The following is a 19,864-nucleotide window of genomic DNA, read 5'->3' on the forward strand; positions in this document are numbered from 1 at the left end:
TCCGGGAAATGCAAATCAAAACCACATTGAGATACCATCTAACCCCAGTTAGGATGGCTAAAATCCAAAAGACTATGAACGATAAATGCTGGCGAGGCTGCGGAGAAAAAGGAACTCTCATACATTGTTGGTGGGACTGCAAAATGGTGCAGCCTCTATGGAAAATGGTATGGAGGTTCCTTAAACAATTGCAAATAGATCTACCATACGACCCAGCCATCCCACTGTTGGGAATATACCCAGAGGAATGGAAATCATCAAGTCGAAGGTATACCTGTTCCCCAATGTTCATCGCAGCACTCTTTACAATAGCCAAGAGTTGGAACCAGCCCAAATGCCCATCATCAGATGAGTGGATACGGAAAATGTGGTACATCTACACAATGGAATACTACTCAGCTATAAAAACAAATGAAATACTGCCATTTGCAACAACATGGATGGACCTTGAGAGAATTATATTAAGTGAAACAAGTCAGGCACAGAAAGAGAAATACCACATGTTCTCACTTATTGGAGGGAGCTAAACATTAATATATAAAACAGAAAGAACAAAGAAAAAACAAAAAAATAAAATGGCAGAGTTAAGCCTTTATATATTAATATTTACATTAAATGTAAATGATCTAAATACACCAATTAAAAGACAGAGATTGGAAGAATATATTTTTAAAAAGACACATTACCCAGCTATATGCTGTCTTCAAGAAACTCATATTAAATATAACAATATATGTTCATTGTAAGTAAATGGAAAGAAAAAAATATCATGCAAACTTTAGTCAAAAGAAAGCAGGAATGGCTATATTAATGTCAGATAAAGTAAACTTCAGAGCAAAAAAAAAAAAAAAAAATTTACCGGGGACATAGAGGAACATTACATAAAAATAAAGGGTAAATCCACCAAAAAGACATAGCAATCCTAAATGCATATGTACCAAACATACAAAAATGCCACAAAATCTGTGAAGTAAAAACTGCCAAAACTGAAAGGAGAAATAGAAAAACTCACAACTGTATGAGGAGACTTCACACCCCTCTTTCAACAATTGATAGAGCAACTAGACAGAAATTCAAAAAAGATATAAAATAATTTAACAATATCTTCAATTGACAGGTTCTAATTGATATTTATAGAAAACTTTACTCAACAACAGCAGAATGTACATTCTTTTCAAGCACCTGTGGAACAGATGCCAAGATGGACTACATCCAGGACTATAAAACAACCCTTAACAAATTGGAAAGAATTGAAATCATACAACATCTGAACACAGTAGAATCAAAGTAGAAATCAATAACAGAAAAAGGACAGAGAAAGTTCCAAATATTTGGAAACTAAACAACACCCTTCTAAATAATCCATGGGTCAAAGAGGGAGTCTCAAGGGAAAATTTAAAAATACACTAAAATGAATGAAAATTAAAATGCACTATATCAAAATTTGTGAGATACAGCTAAAGTATTGGTGAGAGGAAAATTTATAGATCTAAATGTTTACTTTAGAAAAGAGGAAAAATCTCAAATCAATAATGTAAGTTCAAGGGGCTGGCTGGTTAGCTCAGTTGGTTAGAGCTAAGCCTTATAACACCGAGGTCATGAGTTTGAATCCCCATAACAGCCAGCTGCCAAAAAATTAAATAAACAAACAAATAAATAATGTAAGTTCTTACCTCAAAAACCTAGAAAAAGAAGAGCAGAACAAGCCCAAAGCAAGCAGGAGGAAGGAAATAATAAGGATCAGGAATGAATGAAATTGAAAACAGGAAGGAAAAAGAAAATCAATGAAAATAAAGCTGTTTCTTTTAAATGACCAATCAAATCTCAGCAAGACTGACAAAGAAAAAAGATAGGACGACACAATCACCAGTAACAAAAATGAAACAGAGGATATCACTATAGACCCTGGAGACATCAAAAGTATAATAAAAGAATACTATGAACAGCTCTACACAAATAAAAATGACAACAAAGATGAAATGGGCCAATCCCTTAGAAAGTATAAACCATCACAATGCACCAAATATGAAACAGATCATTTGAATAGCCCTTTAACTATTTTAAAAATTGAATTTGTAAATTTAAAACTCCCCCAAAAGAAATCCCCAGGACCAAATGATTTCACAGAAGAATTATACCACACATTTAGGAAAGAATTCACAACACATCTACACAATTTCCTCCAGAAAATTTAAGAGGAGAAAACACTTCCCAATTTATTTTATGAACCTGGTAGTACCCTGATACCAACACAAGACAATTATAATACAAAAAACAAACATAAAACCAGAGAAATTACAGACCAATGTCCCTCATGAATATAGATGCAAAAATACTGAACAATATATTAGCAATTAAAACTAAGCAATATATAAAAAGAATTATACACCATGACCAAGTGTTGCTTATTCTAGGAATGCAAGTCTGGTTCAATTTGACTATCAATCAACGTAGTTCACCATATTAACAGACCAAGGAAGAAAAATCTCATGCTTATACTAATTGATACAGTAAAAGCATTTGGCAAAATTCCACATTCATTCATGATAAAATATCTTAGAAAACTAGTTTTACAGGGCAATTTCCTCAACTTGATAATGAGCATCTACAAAAAGCCTATAGCTAACATCATATTTAAAGGTGAAAGATGGAATGTTTTCCCCCTAAGATCAGGAACAAGACAAAGATATCCACTCTTACCACGGTTATTCAACATAATACTGAAAGTTCTGGCCAGTGCAACGTGGAAAGAAAAGGGAATAAAAGATACAGATCAGAAAGAAAAATAAAACTATCCCTATTTTTATATGACATGATTGTTCATGCAGAAAATCCTAAGGAATCTGCAAAATACAAAAACAAAACTTCTAGATCTAGTAAATGAATTCATCAAGGTTGTGAGCTACAAGATCGACATACAAAAATCAATTATATTTTTGTATACCACTAACAAACATGGTAACACCAAAATTAAAAATACAATACTGTTTACAATTATTCAAAACAAAAGAAATACTTCGGTGTAAATCTAACAAAAATACATAGACTTGTATGCTAGAACTACAAAATGCTAATGACAGAAATAAAAAAAAAAAAGCCTAAGATATCTAAGTAAATGGAAGGATATATCATGCTCATACTTTGGAAGACTCAACATAGTGAAGATGTCAATTCTCCCCAAACTGATAAACGGGTTGAACATAGTTCCCATCAAAATTCCAGCATGATTTTTTTGTAGATACAGACAAAATTATTCTAAAATCTATATGAAAAGGCAAAGAAACTAGAATAGCTAAAGCAATTTTGAAAAAGAATAAAGTTGGAGAATCCGTATATTTAATTTCAAGCCATATTATATAGCTACATAATCAAGAATGTGTGGTATTTGCAGAGGGATGAACACATAGATCGATGGAACAGAATAGAGCAACCAAAACCAGACACGCACAAACACGCCCAACTGATTCTGACAAAGGTGCAAAGGCAATTCAATGGAGGAAGCGTGGGCTCTGCAACAAAGGGTGCTGGAGCAAGTAGACATCCCAAGCCAAAAAGAAAAGAGAAGCCTTGACATAAATCTCATACCTTCTACAAAAATTAATTCAAAATGGATTGCAAACTTGAAGGTACAATGTAATACTATAAAACAAACAAACAAAAAATATATAGGAGAAAAGCTTTGGCATCTAGGGCTATGCAAAGAATTCTTAGACTTGGCACCAAAAGCATCATCCATAAAAGGAAAAATTGATAAATTGGGCTTCACCAACTCTCTGTTAAGAAGGTGGAAAGGCAGCTACAGACTGGGAGAAAATATTTGCAAATCACACATCCAGTAAAGGACTAATATCTATAGCATATAAACCACTCTCAGAACTCACAGTAAAAAATAAAACAAAAACTCTAAACAACCCAATTAGAAAATGGGCAAAAGACATAGTAAATGAGCATGTGAAAATATATTCAACATCATTAGTCATTAGGGAAATATAGATTAAAGCTACAACGAGATATTACCATACAGCTATCAGAGTGGCCAAAATAAAAAATTGTGACAACACCAAATGTTGGCCAGGATGTGGAGGAATTGTATCCCGTGTGCATTGCTGATGGGAAGGTGAAATGGTAGTATCACTCCAGAAAACAGTTTCATCAGTTTCTTAAAAAACTAAACATCCAACTATCATGTGATCTAGGAATCTCATTCCTGGCCATTTTTCCAGAAATGCAAACGTACGTTCACTCAAAAACCTATATACAAACCTTCATAGTAGCTTTATTTATAGTAGTCCCAAACTGGAAACAACTGGGATGTCCTTTGATAGGTAGATTGTTTAAGAAATGTGGCACAACATTTCTTTAATGACTCAGAGATACTACTCAGTAATAAAAAGCAATGACTTGACACATGCATCTCCAGAGAAGGATGATGAGTGAGAAAAGTCAGTCCCCAAAATCATACATACTATGTGATTTCATTTGTATAACATTCTTGAGACAACAAAATTATAGAAACGGAGAACAGATTTGTGGTTGCCAGGAGTTAAGGAGGGGTGAAGTGGGAGGGAAGAAGGTGTGGTCCTAAAAGAACAACGGGAGGGATCCTTGTGTGATGGAATGTTCTGCATCCTGGCTGTATCAATGTGAATCTCCTGGTTGTGATACTGTTACTACGGTTTTGCAAGATGTTACCATTGGAGACAAATGGGCACATGTGGAGATCTCTCTGTATTATTTCTTACAATTGCATGTGAGTCTACAGTTATCCCCAAATGAATCTAATTTAATTAAAAAAAGAAAAAAGAACTCAAGAGCCAAGAACTGCTCCTTCCTCTGGGTTCTAACCACTCTTCCCCCAAGGCAGAGGATATACAGAGCTCTCATGCTTCCAAACTACGGTAAGGGCGGCAGGTGGGGAAGGGCAGGAGATACCAAAAACACATCCCAGCTGCCTTGCACCCCAGCTATTGCTATTACTATTACTATTATTATTACTATTACTATGACTACACTGCACATAAAATGAAAAATGAGGGCCAGAGAAATGGCAACCAAGGAGAGATTGAAGGAGAGAGGTCTCGGGTGTGCGCATACACAGCATGTGGGCTGTGGAGAGCCCAGGGGAAGCAGAAGGTACAGCAGAGTTAATCAGCATTCAGATTCCACACAAGGAGCTAAGGCCATCCAGCCTGAGGGCCTGGGGACTATCGTTATTGATCACATGGACAGTGTTCTTTCAGCGGGGGCCCATTTTCAGGTTCACCAGATTTTTCCAGAGAGGTCATGGCATTGGGCAAAGCATTCCCCGGAGTGTTTCTTGAAATCTAATAAGAGCTGCCATTTAGCAAACACACTGTGCACCAGACACCAGGCCATCTGCATTATACCGTTCTCTCAGTCCTACCCGGAGGCGGGCTGCTACCTCTATACTATAGACTAGGAGGCCCAGACTGCAGGAGACATCAGCAGGGCAGGTCAAGGCCAAGCCTGTTGCCCTGGACCACTTGCCTTTTGCTGTTGGTATGCTCCTGTCCGTAAAGGCCTTCATGCTTCTACTATGGGATGGGGCATTGGTCCCAGACCCTCCCCAGAGAGAGAGAATCTCATTCAGCCTTGAGAGCTCAAGAGGTATTTCTGGGGCCAATTAAATCAAAAAGGTTGTTATTGCTAATGTGTAATTGGTTTTAACATCAGCAGTCTTGCCTCGCTCTGGATGACAATATTTAAATAGCAAAATGCCCCCATCCTGAGAAGTTCTTGTAAACCATGACCGCAGCCTTCTGTCAGTTCCCTCCTTGAAAGCAGTGGCTCGGCTCTAATTGGCTACTGGGGATAAATATTTACGGCGCTGTGTAAATGGAGAGCAGCTGCCTGTGAGGTCTGTTGGCAGGATCTCCACAGCAGCACCCAGGAAAGCCAGCAAGCTGGGGGGGGGGGGGGCTCTCCAGGCTGGCCATCCTTTTCCTATAAATTGACAAGTGCTGTAGTCTTCCAGACTCACAGCCGAATGTCTAATTAAATTTCCAGACCAGGATAACGGTGTTGGCTCCTCCTGGGTTCAGGAAGGCCACAGCCCACGGCTTGGTGGGGAGGGAGGCCCTGTAAGGATGTGCAGGCCCCAGCTCTTCTTCCAAATCCCACCCCTGCCTGCAGACCTCAGGCCGAGGAGGTAGACACTTCGAACTTCACCTCTACGGGTGGGAACTGCTCAGCCCCAGGGAGATGCAGCCTCCACCCCTGGTTTGTGGGGATGACATCCCCACCTCACAGGCATAATGAAGATTTATGGCAATAAAGGACAGAAAGCGTTCAGGACAAGGCCAAGCACAAAGGGGAACTAGATGCCTGGCAGCTGCTATTACCTAAATAAGCAGGCTCCCAGCTGGGCTGCAACGTGAAAACACCAGGGCGCTTTCAACACAGATTCCTTGGCCTCACTCCTGTCCCACTGGAAAATCACTGGGGCCCAGGAATCTGTTTTGTTTTTTTAAGGAATGCTCTAGATGATCCTGATGTCGTCAGCCAACCCTAGTCTGTAGCCAGGGCTGAGTCACACTGACCTCAGCCCACCTGGATTTAGCCTCGGTTCCTCCTGGGCTATGATAGGCAGGGAGCACGGCTCCACATTCCCTCAGGACCCTGCCTGAACCTCTCCTGCGGTCTTTAGCCTGCACACTCTGGCACCTTGGCCCCCCAGGAGGGCACTTGGTGTTGGCCTATGGATGATCAGACTGCTTTCAGTGATGCCAGTTCGCACGCTCCTGTGCACGTCTGCATGAGCTCTGTGTGAGAGCCATGCAAGACTGTGGGGGAGGTGCCCAGGCTTGGCGTGAGGCTGGACCTCCACAAGCTCCTTTACCCCAGTGTCATGGCAGAGAGTCCCCTGGGCAGCCTAGGAGCTCACAGAAGGGGGCTGTCCTGGTTGACGGGGGGTGGAGAATCAGGGAGAGAGGGTTGAGGAGATGAAGGGTGGGTGGGGGGAGACAAGCCCCTGCCCCACCAGGCCTCAGTTGATCTCATGAGAACTCAGAGACTCATTCCATCTGAACTCAGCCTCCTTGGTCTAGGCCTCCAGGATGAGAGGGACTCAGCCTGGCTGAGGCTTCCTGCTGGACAGCACGTGCCTGGGACCCATGCCCACAGGAACTGGTCTCTGTACCCAGGCCCCAGGAAGGGAGGTGGGGACCTCGGGGCTTCAGCTGAGAAGATCTGGAGTCGCTCAACCCATTCCACGGCATGAATCAGGAGACTGCTGTCAGCCAGGAAGAACCCTCATCCCAAGTACAGCCAGGCAGCTGAGCCTTCATGGGGAGAGAGCCTTGCAGGTAATGATGACCACCGTCCCCGGGCGGCTCACTGGTGCTCCCACCCCACCGCTCCACGAGTCCCCTAAGGGCGCTCAGCCCTCACCGCTCTCCTCTCCTCCTTCCTGAGCCCTTCGGGGCGCTGGCCTTGAGATGGACCAGTTGCCCTGCATGGCTCACCGCTCACCTTCTGCCTCACCCGGTGCGTGGCGCCCCCCTGAGGCCCTGCTTCCCTGCCACCTACTCGTAGGACCCTGTTGTTTTCCTTCACACTCACGTGCCCCAGGGCCAGGGTGGGTAGATGGCTGCCTTCTCCCTGTCCCCATTTCGAAATGAGTCCTCCTTCCTCCTTTCCCTTTGGAGCTAGAGCCCTTAGACATATCCCCACGGCCATCGTGTGCTGTCGACCTCCTGATGACCCCCATCACGAAGATGCAGGCTCCCGGTTCACCTTCTTCCTGCCCATCACTGCTTGAGCTGTCATTCTCGGTAACTCAGAGATTCATATGGGTGACCCAGCCCACAACCTCGCCTCTCAAATCCTCAACCTCCCCACCTTGGACAGTCCAACCTCTGCACCTACTCCCGAGATCTGGGAGCTTCTCACAACCAGACTCCCCACCTCCGAGGGCTCAGTTTCAAGCATCCCACACCCTGGTTTTCTAGTTCACATACTGTAACCCCACTGAGCACATCGGACTTCGCCAAGCCCCCAAAGCCCATCGGCCCCATTGCCCATCCCCCATCCGTCCTCTACTCTGTGTTTCCCTTCTCTCCCGTGACAGGCTGACGTGTGTGCCCCCAGATTCACATGCTACAGCCCAACCCCAGCACCTCAGAATGTGACTGTATTTGGAGACAGGGCTTTCAAGAGGTGATTATGTTAAATGAGGTCATATGGGTGGCCCCTGATCAATATGACTGGTGGCCTTACAAGACGAGGAGACAAGGACACAGCCACACCCAAAGGAGAGACCGTGTGAGGACACAGGGCGAAGACGGCGTCTGCCAGGCAGCAAGAGACTTCAGAAGAAAGCAGCCGTGTTGACAGCTTGACCTCAGACTTGCAGCCTCAGAACTGTGCGACAATAAATTTCTGTTGTTCAAGCCATTCAGCCTGTGGCATTTGGTTATGGCAGCCTGAGCACACGCGTACACCTTCTCACGCAGCTCACACTCCCACAGTCCAGCCATTCCCTTGCCATACCTTCCCCTCTCTCCCTCAGTCATACTCACCAAATCTGGCTGGACCCCATGACCCCCCTTTTCCTTGATTGAACCTGAGCTGCTGAACATTGTGGGGGGAAAAACTGCACAACAATCCTAATTAGCTTCCCCTAAAATGTATGACCCCATATCCTCATACATGAGCTCAACACAGTCTATAAATCTTATAAAGTTTCATACTTTTTTTTTTTTGTCTTCCGAATCCTACCCTCGCCTCTCTCAGCTCACAGCTGCCACACTGCTGATCTGAGACCAGGTGCCTCCTCGTGCCCCAGGTTTGCAGTTTTCCCTGCACCAGCCACAGGCCTCTTGTCCTCTGGGTTCCCACTCCATTTATCTCCTCTCTCCTTCTCAACAATTGCTTTTACTGGGTTCCTTCCATGCATTTGCCTCTCCTCTTGATCCCCATCCTCTTCCAGAAACTCTCTCATTTTTCTGCTCGTTTTAATACCAAAGTGTCTGAAAAGAGTCCACCAGGCTCACCGGCTCTATGCATCGACCACCTCATCGACAGTGTCTTTCTGCTGCTGGACCGTTTGCATCAGCGCACACCATTCATCCTTCCCACTTCTCCTGCCCGGCCCTGGTCAAGCTCCCTGGCAACATCCAGGTTGCCAAACCTGGTGTCTCTTCCCTGTCCTGCTCTTCCTCGAGCCCCAGCAGCATCCCATGTGGCTGGACGCTGCTTTCGTTCCTCCTGGATCTGGACTCGTCCCCTGGCTCTCCCTTACTTCACTGGCTGCTCTTTCTCAATCGCCTTTGCATCTTTCTCTACCTGACCCCCTGGCCCCACGCTTCTGCTTCTAGATGATCTCATCCAGGGCCACAACTTTAAGTATCATGGATATGCTGATGGCTCTCAAATTTATATCTCTGTACTGACCTCTCCCTGAGCTCCAGACACTGAGATCAAACTTGACATCTCTACATAGATGACGCAGGCATCTGAGACCTAACGCGATCAGGAAGGACTTCTCCACTCTGCACTTACTCCCCCACCTGTTGACTTGAGCTTAGTGGCTCAAATAAAAAACCCAGAGGCTCTCTTGCTTCGCTTTTCCTTCCTGATTCTTCTGCCTTGAAATATGTCTAGACCCCATCCAGGTCTTTCCATCTTTATGCTCAACCCTTGCCCGAGCTGCTGTAATCTTTCACAATGAGATGGAAATCATTTCCTTCATGGTCTCCCTGTCTCCCTCCTGTGGGCAGGGGCTGCTCTGGGGAGCAGGGCTCTGTGAGGGACTGGTTTCCTGCTGTGCAGATGACAAGGTTGGTTGGTGTTAACTGGATTAATCGGACTGCCCAAGGGGAGAGTGCATGTCCCCTCCTTTCTGTCAAGCTTCCTTCACAAACAGCACTTCCATTCAGAAAGCCAGATCAAGTGCCATTAACAAATTAATTCTGATTAGCACAGCCCAAGTGCTTAGACCTCCAGGCGATCCTGGTCAGTCCTAGAGGAGTCATCTTGGGCCTGGCCTGCTAATAAAGTGGAAACCACGCTGGAAGCAGAGGCGATTATTTTGATGCCTGTTTCTGTCCCTGGAGGGGAGAGGAATGGGATCTGATTACACCATGGTCTCCTGAGGGAGTTAACTCACTTTCAAAAGATGAGCTATTAATTCCCCAACCTGGTGGGAGGTCCTGGAGAACAGAGTCAGCTCTCACACCTCCCTGTGGTCCGTGCAGCCCCCTATTTAGGACCAAGCAGTCAGCAGGCACCCAATAATTGGATAAAAGAACAATTAATTGGGATAAAAGAATAATTGATTGGGAGGTGGGAAATAAGTCTGAGCCCCTGGTATCACTAGTAATCACTCTTTTGTTTAGTTAATGTAAATGGGCTGCTGACCAAACAGACAAGGCCCTGTCCTCTAGACCTCATAGGCTGGGGGAGGGAGCAGATCATCAGTGCTGATCAAACAAATGCAAGCTGCCCTCAGAGAGTGGGCCATGGTGCCTGGAGGGTGTGATGTGAGGGAGAATGCTCAAGGAGGGCCTGAGGCTGAGACACCTGAGCTGAACTCTGCATGCTGCCAGGAGCCAGTGGCTCTGGGGGAAGAACCTTCTAGAGAGAGGGACCAGAAAATGCAAGTGCCTATTTTCAGGGAGCCAGCCCCTAGGATTTCCAGCACAACCATCTCCACTGGCTGGCTGCTCTCCTCATGGTCCCCTGGCAGAGTGGACGGATATATCCCTGCTGAGCAGCCAGCCACCTGGACACCATCCCTCCCTCCCTGCTCCAGCTGCGCTCACTCACCTCTTCCACCACGGCCCTTCCAGATCCCTTTGGAAGGGCTCCCTCCCCTCTGAAGTCCCAGAGCACTTATTCAGCACCTGCTGTCTCTATTTCCTTACGTGGGAAAGCATCACATTCCTGTGTATTTGAATCCTCCTCCCCAAGTGCCTTCTATTCCCCTGTTCCTATCGTTTGGCTGCTGAGGGGCAGGGACCTCCCTTCTCTGTCTCTCAAACTTCCAGGCCTAGCCCAAGGTTCACAGTTTTAGACCCACAGGGGCTCTGAAAGGATTGCCTGGCCCCCCAAAATCCCAAGGGGCTGATAGAGACTCATAGAAGTCTTGCTTCTCAGTCCAGAATCTCTAACTTGGGCGACAAAGAAAGTCCCTCTATCCAGCTCCTTAAACGAGGGCTGTCTTTGGATTTGAAAAGTAGTGTCCAGAAGGATGATTAAAAATTTTCCAGAATAATGTGGGAATGCTTGGAGACTTTCATAAGAGCAACACCCAGCCAGAAGGAAGAGAGTCAGCTTGAAGATAAAAAATCCCAGGATGGAGAAGTCGGGTGAAGGAGGCACCAGCCACCGTTCCAGAGGTGGGCTCCCCCGCATATGACCGCTCTCCCTGCGACGTCTAAATGAACGCCCCCAGACCACCAGCAGCACAACAGACCTCTCCTCCCCTGATATTCCCAGACAGCCCACGAGTCCCGTTAGTCTCACCCACCAGGCTAGAAGGTCACCAGACAGAACACGAGGGCACAGAAGGTGCCCTCAGCTTTGACCGCAGGACTTGCTTCCAGTCCTGGGCTGGAGGGAGGCCCCAGCTCCCCGTGCTATGGCTAATGGGGATGAGGCCGTGCTGCCCGCCCTGGAGGAGGGAAAGCTGAAGGGCATGAGGACGGGACGAGCCGGAGACGCGCCGGGCACTGCTGCTGACCTTTCACGAGGACCGTCCTGGCCTCGGCCCACTCGCTCCTCCTGTCTGACGTCAGCAGGCCGATTGGAGGCAAACGCTCTTCCTCGTTGGAAGCCGTTCTGACTATCTTTCTCAACTGAGTGAACAGATCCCCCTCACTGAGACGGCGGAAATTAATGACAACGTCCAAGACAAAGAACTGTGGGGGAAACAGGTCAAACACGTCACTGGTGGCAGCTGGCCCAAGGCACTGGCCTTCGCAGATGAGTGCGGGAGAGGGGTTGCTCAGGCCCAAGGTCCCCAAGGTATCTGGTGGTTCTGAATAGTCACAATTTGGGGACCAAACCAGTGCTGTTGGCTGTGCAGGGCTCCAAGATGTCCCCAATCAAAGAAGGCCCGATTAAACTTAGCCAAAAAAAATTTGCTTTTGTGGTTCCCAGTTCATGTTTATGGGAATGGATTATAAATTAGGACAACAGCTGTTGGAGGGCACTGTCCATCAAAACTAAAGATGTGCACACCCGTGACTCAGCAATCGCACTTGTGAATGCACACTTTTGCCTGCGGCTTAGAGGAGCACACCCGCATGCACTGGAGGACATGCGAAGAAATGTGCATAGCAGCCTTGTTTGTGATAGCAAAATGGTAGAGACCTTCAGCATTCTCCAGGAGGGGATGGCTCAGTAAAATGCAGTGTACTCGTCCAGTGCTGGCCTATCCAGCCATTAAGCAAAATAGACTAGTTTGAGATAGAGCTACTAGGCAGATCTCAAACACAGTGGTGAGTGCAGAAAAAAAGCAAGCCAGCAAATGATATGCAGATGAAGATTAAAATGGAAAACCAACACACAGAGCACTCTGTGTATACATGTGCACATCCACGTGTGTCCATACATGTGCTTTGTATGTAAGCCTTGTGGTGATGTCATTTCGAAGGTCAGAACTTCAGCTTTATGAAGGGTCTGTTCCTAGACCCAGGTCCAGACACTTTTTTCAGCTGACTGTCATGAGTACCTCGTCCCCTGCCCTGAGCAGGGTCCACATGGCCTGGTCTGGAGCAGGAGCCCCATGAGTGTTTCTGGAAGGGGTGGATACTATGGTGTGTGGGGACTGAGAAATGCTGGGTTTGACTTTTGATTGGAGATAGAGTCACCCTCATTTTGTGACTGGCTGGCCAGAGTGTCAGGTGGACTGGGAGGCCTCCTGGTCGGCCTTCAAGTCTGGGACAGGGTCACAGCCACCCTCAGATGGCAGATTTCACTGAGCTCCAAACTTACAAAAATGTGAGATCAGCCCCAAAAGAAAATACTACAGGACAAGTGTCAGGGGAGTCCCTGGGATGGTTGTCAAACCTGGGTTTTAGCAAAAAAACCCCACCAAACTTTGCGTCACATGAAATATTTATATGAAGGCTCAAGACATAGAATGTACAGTGTGGGGGGCACTGGGAAGGGGTCAGGAGCCTGCAGCTCAGCCTGTCCCTCAGACCCCCATGGGGCCCTTGTGGCTCTGTGGAACCCATCTGAAGACCTGAGCAGCAGAGGATAGAGCGCTTAGGGCACGGCCAGACCTCGGAGTCCTTCCCACTCTTGGACAAACCAATTAACCTGTCTGTTTCCCATTTCCTCATCTGTCAAACAGATACTTGAAGGCCTGCTCTGCAAGGTTATAGTGAGGGTTAAATGGGACGAATGCTGGGAGTGCGGAACCCATGGTCTGGCACATAGGCGGTCCCATCAGTCAGTCCGTCTACAACTCTGTCCGTCTGCCCGTGTGTGGTCTCCAGAAAGGCCATGGCCTGGGTGACTGTGTGTACAGATGCAGGCACTGAGGCCATGCTAGTGCTCGTTCATGACCCCGTCCATCCAGGCAGTTCTTCCACTGGCCTGGCTGGTCAGGGCTGAAGTGTGGGCTCTGGAGGGCGTTCTCTAAGCGACATCTTCCTTGTTCTTAAAAGCCAACTGGTGGAGAGCAGGGGGCCTGACCGGAAGTTCCTACTCTGCTTTGGGGCCACTGTGCCGCAGCTCACCATGTGCCTCTGGGAAGTGGGCTGAGCACCCTCGGAGAAGCAGGAATGGATGATGGATGAGCACGCATGGCTACTGCCTGCCCCACACCCCTCCCCAAGCCCGAGAGACTGCAGCGGTGACAAGGAGCTGCTTACCTGGTTGCAGCAGGCCACGATGACGTGCTCGGGTTCAGGCATGACGCTGCTTTTCTGGGCCACCAGCGTGTCCTGGGTGTGGCCAGGGAGCCGGTAGGAGGAGAAGAGCCCGTAGTACTGCTTCATACAAAGAGGCTGCCCTGACAGCTGGCCCTTGGCACAGTCAGTGGGAATGGAGTGGCTGGAGGGGGACAGGGAGGAGGGGAGATTGGAAAGGGAGGTGGGAAGTCGTGAGGGGGGTGAGGGGGAGAGAGGGAAATGGAATTAGTTTTATTGTAACTTGATAAGGCAAACTGGAGCACAAAACCCAGAAATGCACCATGAAGTCAGTTGCAGAGTTCAATTCTCCACTATTTAAAGGAGAGGAGTGCCCCATTTCCATGGCCCATGGAGACCCTTGCGTTTTCTCAAATCCACCCTCACCCATGCTTCACCCGCTGCATGTGCAGACCTTGCCATTTAGCCTTCTGTGCCTTTATTATGCTGATCTTCACGTGGCACGCCTTTGCCGCACCCCTGCACTCAACTGTTCTGTCTAGAAAACTCCTTCCTCTTCCTTTAGGAACCTGCTCCTTCATCATCTTCTCTAGACGCCTCCTCTGAGTTCAAGGCAGAAAGTTCTCTTTCCCCTGTGGTCTCAGCATCCCTTGTGTCTATCTTCCCTCCCTCCCTCCCTTCCTTCCATGTACGCACCCATCTGTCTATCCACCATCTATCCACCCACCCACCCACCATCTATCCATCCATCCATCCATCCATCCATCCATCCATCCATCCACCATCCATCCATCCATCCACCATCCATCCATCCATCATCCATCCATCCATCCATCATCCATCCATCCATCCATCATATGTCATCCATCTATCCATCATCCATCCATCCATCCATCATCCATCCATCCATCCATCATCCATCCATCCATCCATCATCCATCCATCCATCCATCCATCCATCCATCCATCCATTCATCTTTCCACCCTTTCAGCCACCAAATATTTGCTGAGCACCTCCTCTGTGCTGGGCACCATTTCCTGCTCTAATGGTGTGCAGATCCTGGGATGTATTGGTGGGGAGTAGACAATAAGCAGCAAACTGGTAAACAGGGGGCTATCAGGTAATGAGGCAGAGTGAAGACACAGTGACTGGCAGGGACAGAAGGAGGTGGCTAGGGACAGTTTCACTGAGGCCCAGATGATTGAGCTGAGCCTGAGGAGTAAGAAGTGGGCAGTGTGGGCAACATACTGAACTGCCCAGGTTAACCACTGGCAGGGTGAGTGCTGGAATCCAGAAGCGCTTGCAGCAATGTAATGAGAAAGTTATGTCTGTTGAATCCAGCAATAAAACATGTGGTCTCATATTTTGTACCTTTGCACCATTTTTCAGTAATTCCTTTTCTGTTGTGTTTTACAAAAATTTTACAAAATTAAAGAAAAATTGGTCCTTTTCCAGAGTTAGCTTGAGAAGCTCTGGTCAAAAGCAGAAAGAAGCTGACTGTTTAGTTCAGTTGGTTAGAGAGTGGTGCTGATAACACCAAGGTCAAGGTTATAGCCGAGTCAAGAGATGTGCAGGGTCAGGTCGCATGGGGCCGCAGTGCTAAGGAGATGGCATTTTGTTCTCGATGCAGTGAGAGCCCATGGGAGGCTTTAGCATGCAGAGGCATGATTGGGTTCATATTTTGCTTTTTAAGTTACCCTGGTTATATGTGGAGAATGGACAACAGGGTCACAGGAAGAACAAGGAAGGGGGCCATGTGGGCCGTGGGGGAGGAGAGAGGCAGGGGGAGGTTTGGGGGTGTGTTCTGGAGGATTAGATGTGGGGCAAGGGAGGAGGAGCAGGCACAGGTATCTTCTAGGTTCCTGGACTTACCAGCCGGGGTGCACTTAGTGAGAGGCGAGGCAAGGGGAGGGGATCCAGAGCTCCACTGGGCTCGCTTGCAACGACAGGGAGTACCCAGTGGGGATGTCTGGGGCTCTGGGGGAGGCACGAAGCTGCATTTTGTGTCTGTTTATGTGTCTGTCTTGCCCAACAGTCTGAAAGCCCTTTGAGGGCAGGATGGCACCTTATTTCTCTTTATCTTTCCAGCATCAATACATCGCAAAGTGAATAAATGAACGAATGAATGAAGGGTTCAAAACAGGCGCTTGGGAAATGTTCCAGCCTTATGACATTTACAGCCATTGGACGTGGGAATTTCATGTGGATATGCTTGGGCATGTGTGTGTGAGTGTGCACACACACACGTGTCCACATGCACATGTACACAAGAGTCCAGGGTCTAGACTGTCAGCCTTGGATGGGTACAAAGTCCCCAGACCCATACCCTCCCTCTTCCACCGTCCAGCTGGGGTATTGTAAGGGATGAGGTTCTTTGACAACAGGCTGGGCTGTGAGCTGGAGGAGTGACTCCTGGGAGGAGGCAGGGTACTGCCCACGAGGGAGAGAGACAGCAGCCCAAAGGCCTGGCAGTTAGAAGAGTGAGAGGAGAGAGTCTGCTGTGTGCCACGATGGCCCCGAGAGGAGGCTGCTATCGCTGCTCCCATTGAGAGACAGGGGACCATAGCTACGAGCCATCCCCCAACGTCCACACATCTAGTTCTGTTGGCGTCTGAATTCAGGTCTGCTGACCCCAGGGCCTGAGCCCTGAGTGCTCTGCCCTTTGGGTCTGGGAGCCCTGCCCCCTCCTCTCCAGAGGGAGCAGCCCTACCCTGGAGGGGCTGTGAGTCTGAGCCTCTGCCCTAAGGCTGGGTAAAGACTGAGTTGGATCAAGTTGAACAGAGAGTGAGGTTTGCCCCTCATGCCCACCATGCCCTGCTGGCTCCTGGCTGTGTGACCATGAGTAAGTTACTGAACCTCTCTGAGCTTCTGCTTCCTCATTTGAGCAAGGGACACTGCTTTGGGCCCCTCTCTTATTCCAGCACCTGATGCCCTATATTCTCTACCTCCGGGGACCCAATGCTACACCTGGTCACCCTGGGGCTTGGCCAGGATAGGGACTTTCTCCTAAAATTGAAGACAACCCACTGGGCTTGTGCCGCTCTCTCCTGCTGTCAGAATATCCCTGTGTGCACTGAGCTTGGTGGGGCTGAGGAAGCAGGCTCAGAGGGCAGAGACGGTTTCTCCATGCAGCGAAGCTGGGCTCGCCATCACCTTAGTCCACCCCTCTTCCTCCTCCACCTTCCAGCAGGTTCTCCAGATTCCCACAAACTAATTCACACCAAGGAACATACAAGGAATGGATGGAAGGGGCATTTTAAAAAGATCAAGGAAGGACGGTGATTACTCCAGGAAAAGGGCCAGCTGGGCTATAGGTTCTCCTGACACTGGGGGGGCAGGCAGTGGGTCACCTGCTCTGTGACAGGAACAGAGAACAGGGAGCTGGGAATGAACAAGGGCCCTGCCTTCTGGAGCTCCCTATCTAGAGCAGCAGGGAAACAGACACATAAGCAGACTGTACCAGCACAGGGTGCTGCCCTCCCCAGGTGGACCCAGTCCTACCTGTCCAGCAGGGCCTTGTAGCTGAGCACACCTGAGATGAGGCCGGCTGCAAACCTGCAGAGAGAGCCAGGCCTGAGCCTCTCCTCCCAGGGCCCGCCGCCCTGCCCCTTCTCTTCCTCCCCTCCTTCCTCCCTTCCTTTTTTCTGCCTTTTTCCCTCCCTCCTCTCCCTTTATTCCTCCCTCTCTGTTCCAAATTCAACGGTCACCCACCATATGTCAGGCCCCAGTGGTACACTAACCAGATGTGGTTCCTGCTGCCCCCACCCCCAATGCTGTCAGCCCATCACAAGCCTTGGATTAAAAATGGTCCTTTGGTGAAGACTGGGGGTGGAGCAGCTCCCGAGGGAGAGGAGCGGAAAGTGGAGTCACCTTGAGGAGAGGGGAGCCGGAAGGGGCCCTGAGCAGGCAGAAAAGGGCTGAATGGCAGGAGACAGTTCTTCCTGGGAAAGGCCAGTCCCAGGTCTGCACTGGAGTTCTGGAACATCCAGACTCCCGGGGAAAGTCAGTCATTTAGTCTCCTGCTGCTATAAAAAGGGAAGCGAGCACTGGGGGGAAAGGCACCAGAGAACAGTGCAGGGACTGTGCCGTCTTGACTGTCCGTGGACAAATGAGGCCTGGCTTAACTGCACCGGGGAGGAAAACGACCCTCTGATGCAATCTGGAGAACTGTTCTCACAAGTTGTCTGTCCATCCACTTGCATCCTTCTGCCCGGGGCAAGGGGAAGGAGACAGCTTCCTGGCCAGCATTCTGTTGAGCTGGTCTTGGGTGGGAAGGGGTGGTGGGGGGTCTTCCTAGTGTGGCCAAGCCCTGCCCAGAGGCTGAGGTGGACCCTGCCTCTTCTCAGCCCACTTTGGCCTGTCCTGCCTTTGAACTATCCTTACCATCTGCCCCACTCAAGTCTTGAGGCCAGAGACTCTGAGAGACTCCAGCAGGAAGACCTCTCCTCTCTGCCCCACCCTCCACCGTCATCAGTGGTCCCAGAGGCCCTTGCTGCAGCTCAGTGAGCTCTGAAATTGCAGCAGATGGCAGAGGCTCTGGCGGTGGCTGGCAGGAAGGAACGGTTTCTCCCTCCTCTGGAGCCTCTGTTCAGAGCCAGGGCTCTGGAGGGCAGCAGGGGCCCCCTCGGACAGCCTGGGGCAGTGTGTCCCAGCGACAGGGACTGTGCAGTTGCAGCCTCTCCCCAGACCTTGGCCAGGTCAAGACTGCCATGGGGACACCTGAGACCTATACCTCCATTAGTGCTCATACCACCCCAAATAAATACATTCTGAGGAAGCCCCACAGCCTGGGCGGCCACTGTATCAGAGCATTTGGCCCCAGAAAGCTCAGCCAAGGCACAAACTTTGGCCTTTCCTTCCTGGCACTGGGGCCAGGCCCCCTACCCTGGGCGGGTTCCCAATCTGGGAGCACAGGAGTACAGTGCCCTCACCTTAGCTGGTCATTGGTGTCTTGAAAGTGCTGCCGGGCAAAGATCACAGCAGGGCTGGAGTTGACGGGCAGGGCCAGGCGGTTATTGAGATACATGTCATTCAGCCAGTACTCAGACACCTGCAGGGAGGGCAGGGGGTTGCTATTACTCCAGATGGCTACATACACCCCTCCCAGACAAGGGCAGATTGCCAGCAGGGAAGACCAGTCCTGTCCTGGCAGCCCCGAGGGAAAATCAGGACACTTCATCGAATCATTCATTCATTTGTTTGTTCATTAATTCCACAAGCAGACACTGAGCCCCAGTTATGCACTAGAGCTTGCATGCTCCCTAATACACTCGCCCGGCCTTGGTCTTCGCCATACACTGTCTCCTTTCTTCCATCCCAGCTTCCCATCCCGTTGCTTCCACATCCCGGTCCCTGCCCAGCCTCATGTGTCTCCTTCCTGCCTTTCACCCCTCTCTGCTTCCCTGACCTCATCTCCATCCCTTGTTGCCCCAATTCCTGTCCCCCATCTGTCCCCCTCTTTCCCTATCTCCCTCATCTTGTCTGTCCCTCACCCTTGCTGTCCCCCAATCTGTGCAGCCTGTCAGTTCCCATCTGTCCCCCATCCCTGTCCTGCTGTCCCCCCATCTGCTCCATCTCTGTCACCTACCTGCCCCTCACCTAAATCCCTCTGTCTGACTCTACGTCTGCTTCCTGCTCCCTTCCAGCAACTCTTACCCAGTTGGCTGTCTTCTCCTGCCGCTCCAAGAGTTTCTGTTGCAGGGTCTCACCAAGACCACCAGGGGCCCCAAACCGCTGCACGATGGCCTGGCTCTTCTTGAATTGTTCCTCGGGAACCAGGTGCCGCATGCACTGCAGGTAGGTGGCCAGGGTCTGCTGCAGTGGGGGCACTGGCAGCTTAGGCAGCCCCTGGAAAACATGTGACCCATGCCCACCCCCAAGCTGATCCATACGATCTGTCTTGTTCTGCCCCATCCTATTTTCTAGCCTCAGATCTGTCTGTTTCTAGGGCTTGGCTCAGCAGAATTATGAATTCAGGAAGTTCCTGCTTTCTGAACCCCACCGTGCTGTGCCCCCAGGA

General features: G+C 49.1%; 1 protein-coding gene across 1 annotated transcript in view; it reads right to left on the reverse strand.

Annotated features, from left to right (window-relative positions):
- CHAT (choline O-acetyltransferase) overlaps positions 1 to 19,864 on the reverse strand; it is a 52,948-nt gene that overhangs the window by 30,454 nt on the left and 2,630 nt on the right. Inside the window, exons 2-6 of the mRNA XM_063087159.1 lie at positions 19,501 to 19,692; positions 18,777 to 18,895; positions 17,347 to 17,400; positions 13,848 to 14,028; positions 11,705 to 11,882 (exon numbers count right to left, since the gene is read on the reverse strand). Of these exons, the coding sequence (XP_062943229.1) occupies positions 11,705 to 11,882; positions 13,848 to 14,028; positions 17,347 to 17,400; positions 18,777 to 18,895; positions 19,501 to 19,692 (724 nt within the window). The remainder of the gene's footprint in view (positions 1 to 11,704; positions 11,883 to 13,847; positions 14,029 to 17,346; positions 17,401 to 18,776; positions 18,896 to 19,500; positions 19,693 to 19,864) is intronic.

Source organism: Cynocephalus volans, chromosome 2, assembly GCF_027409185.1.
Source record: "Cynocephalus volans isolate mCynVol1 chromosome 2, mCynVol1.pri, whole genome shotgun sequence".
Classification (NCBI taxonomy): Eukaryota; Metazoa; Chordata; class Mammalia; order Dermoptera; family Cynocephalidae; genus Cynocephalus; species Cynocephalus volans.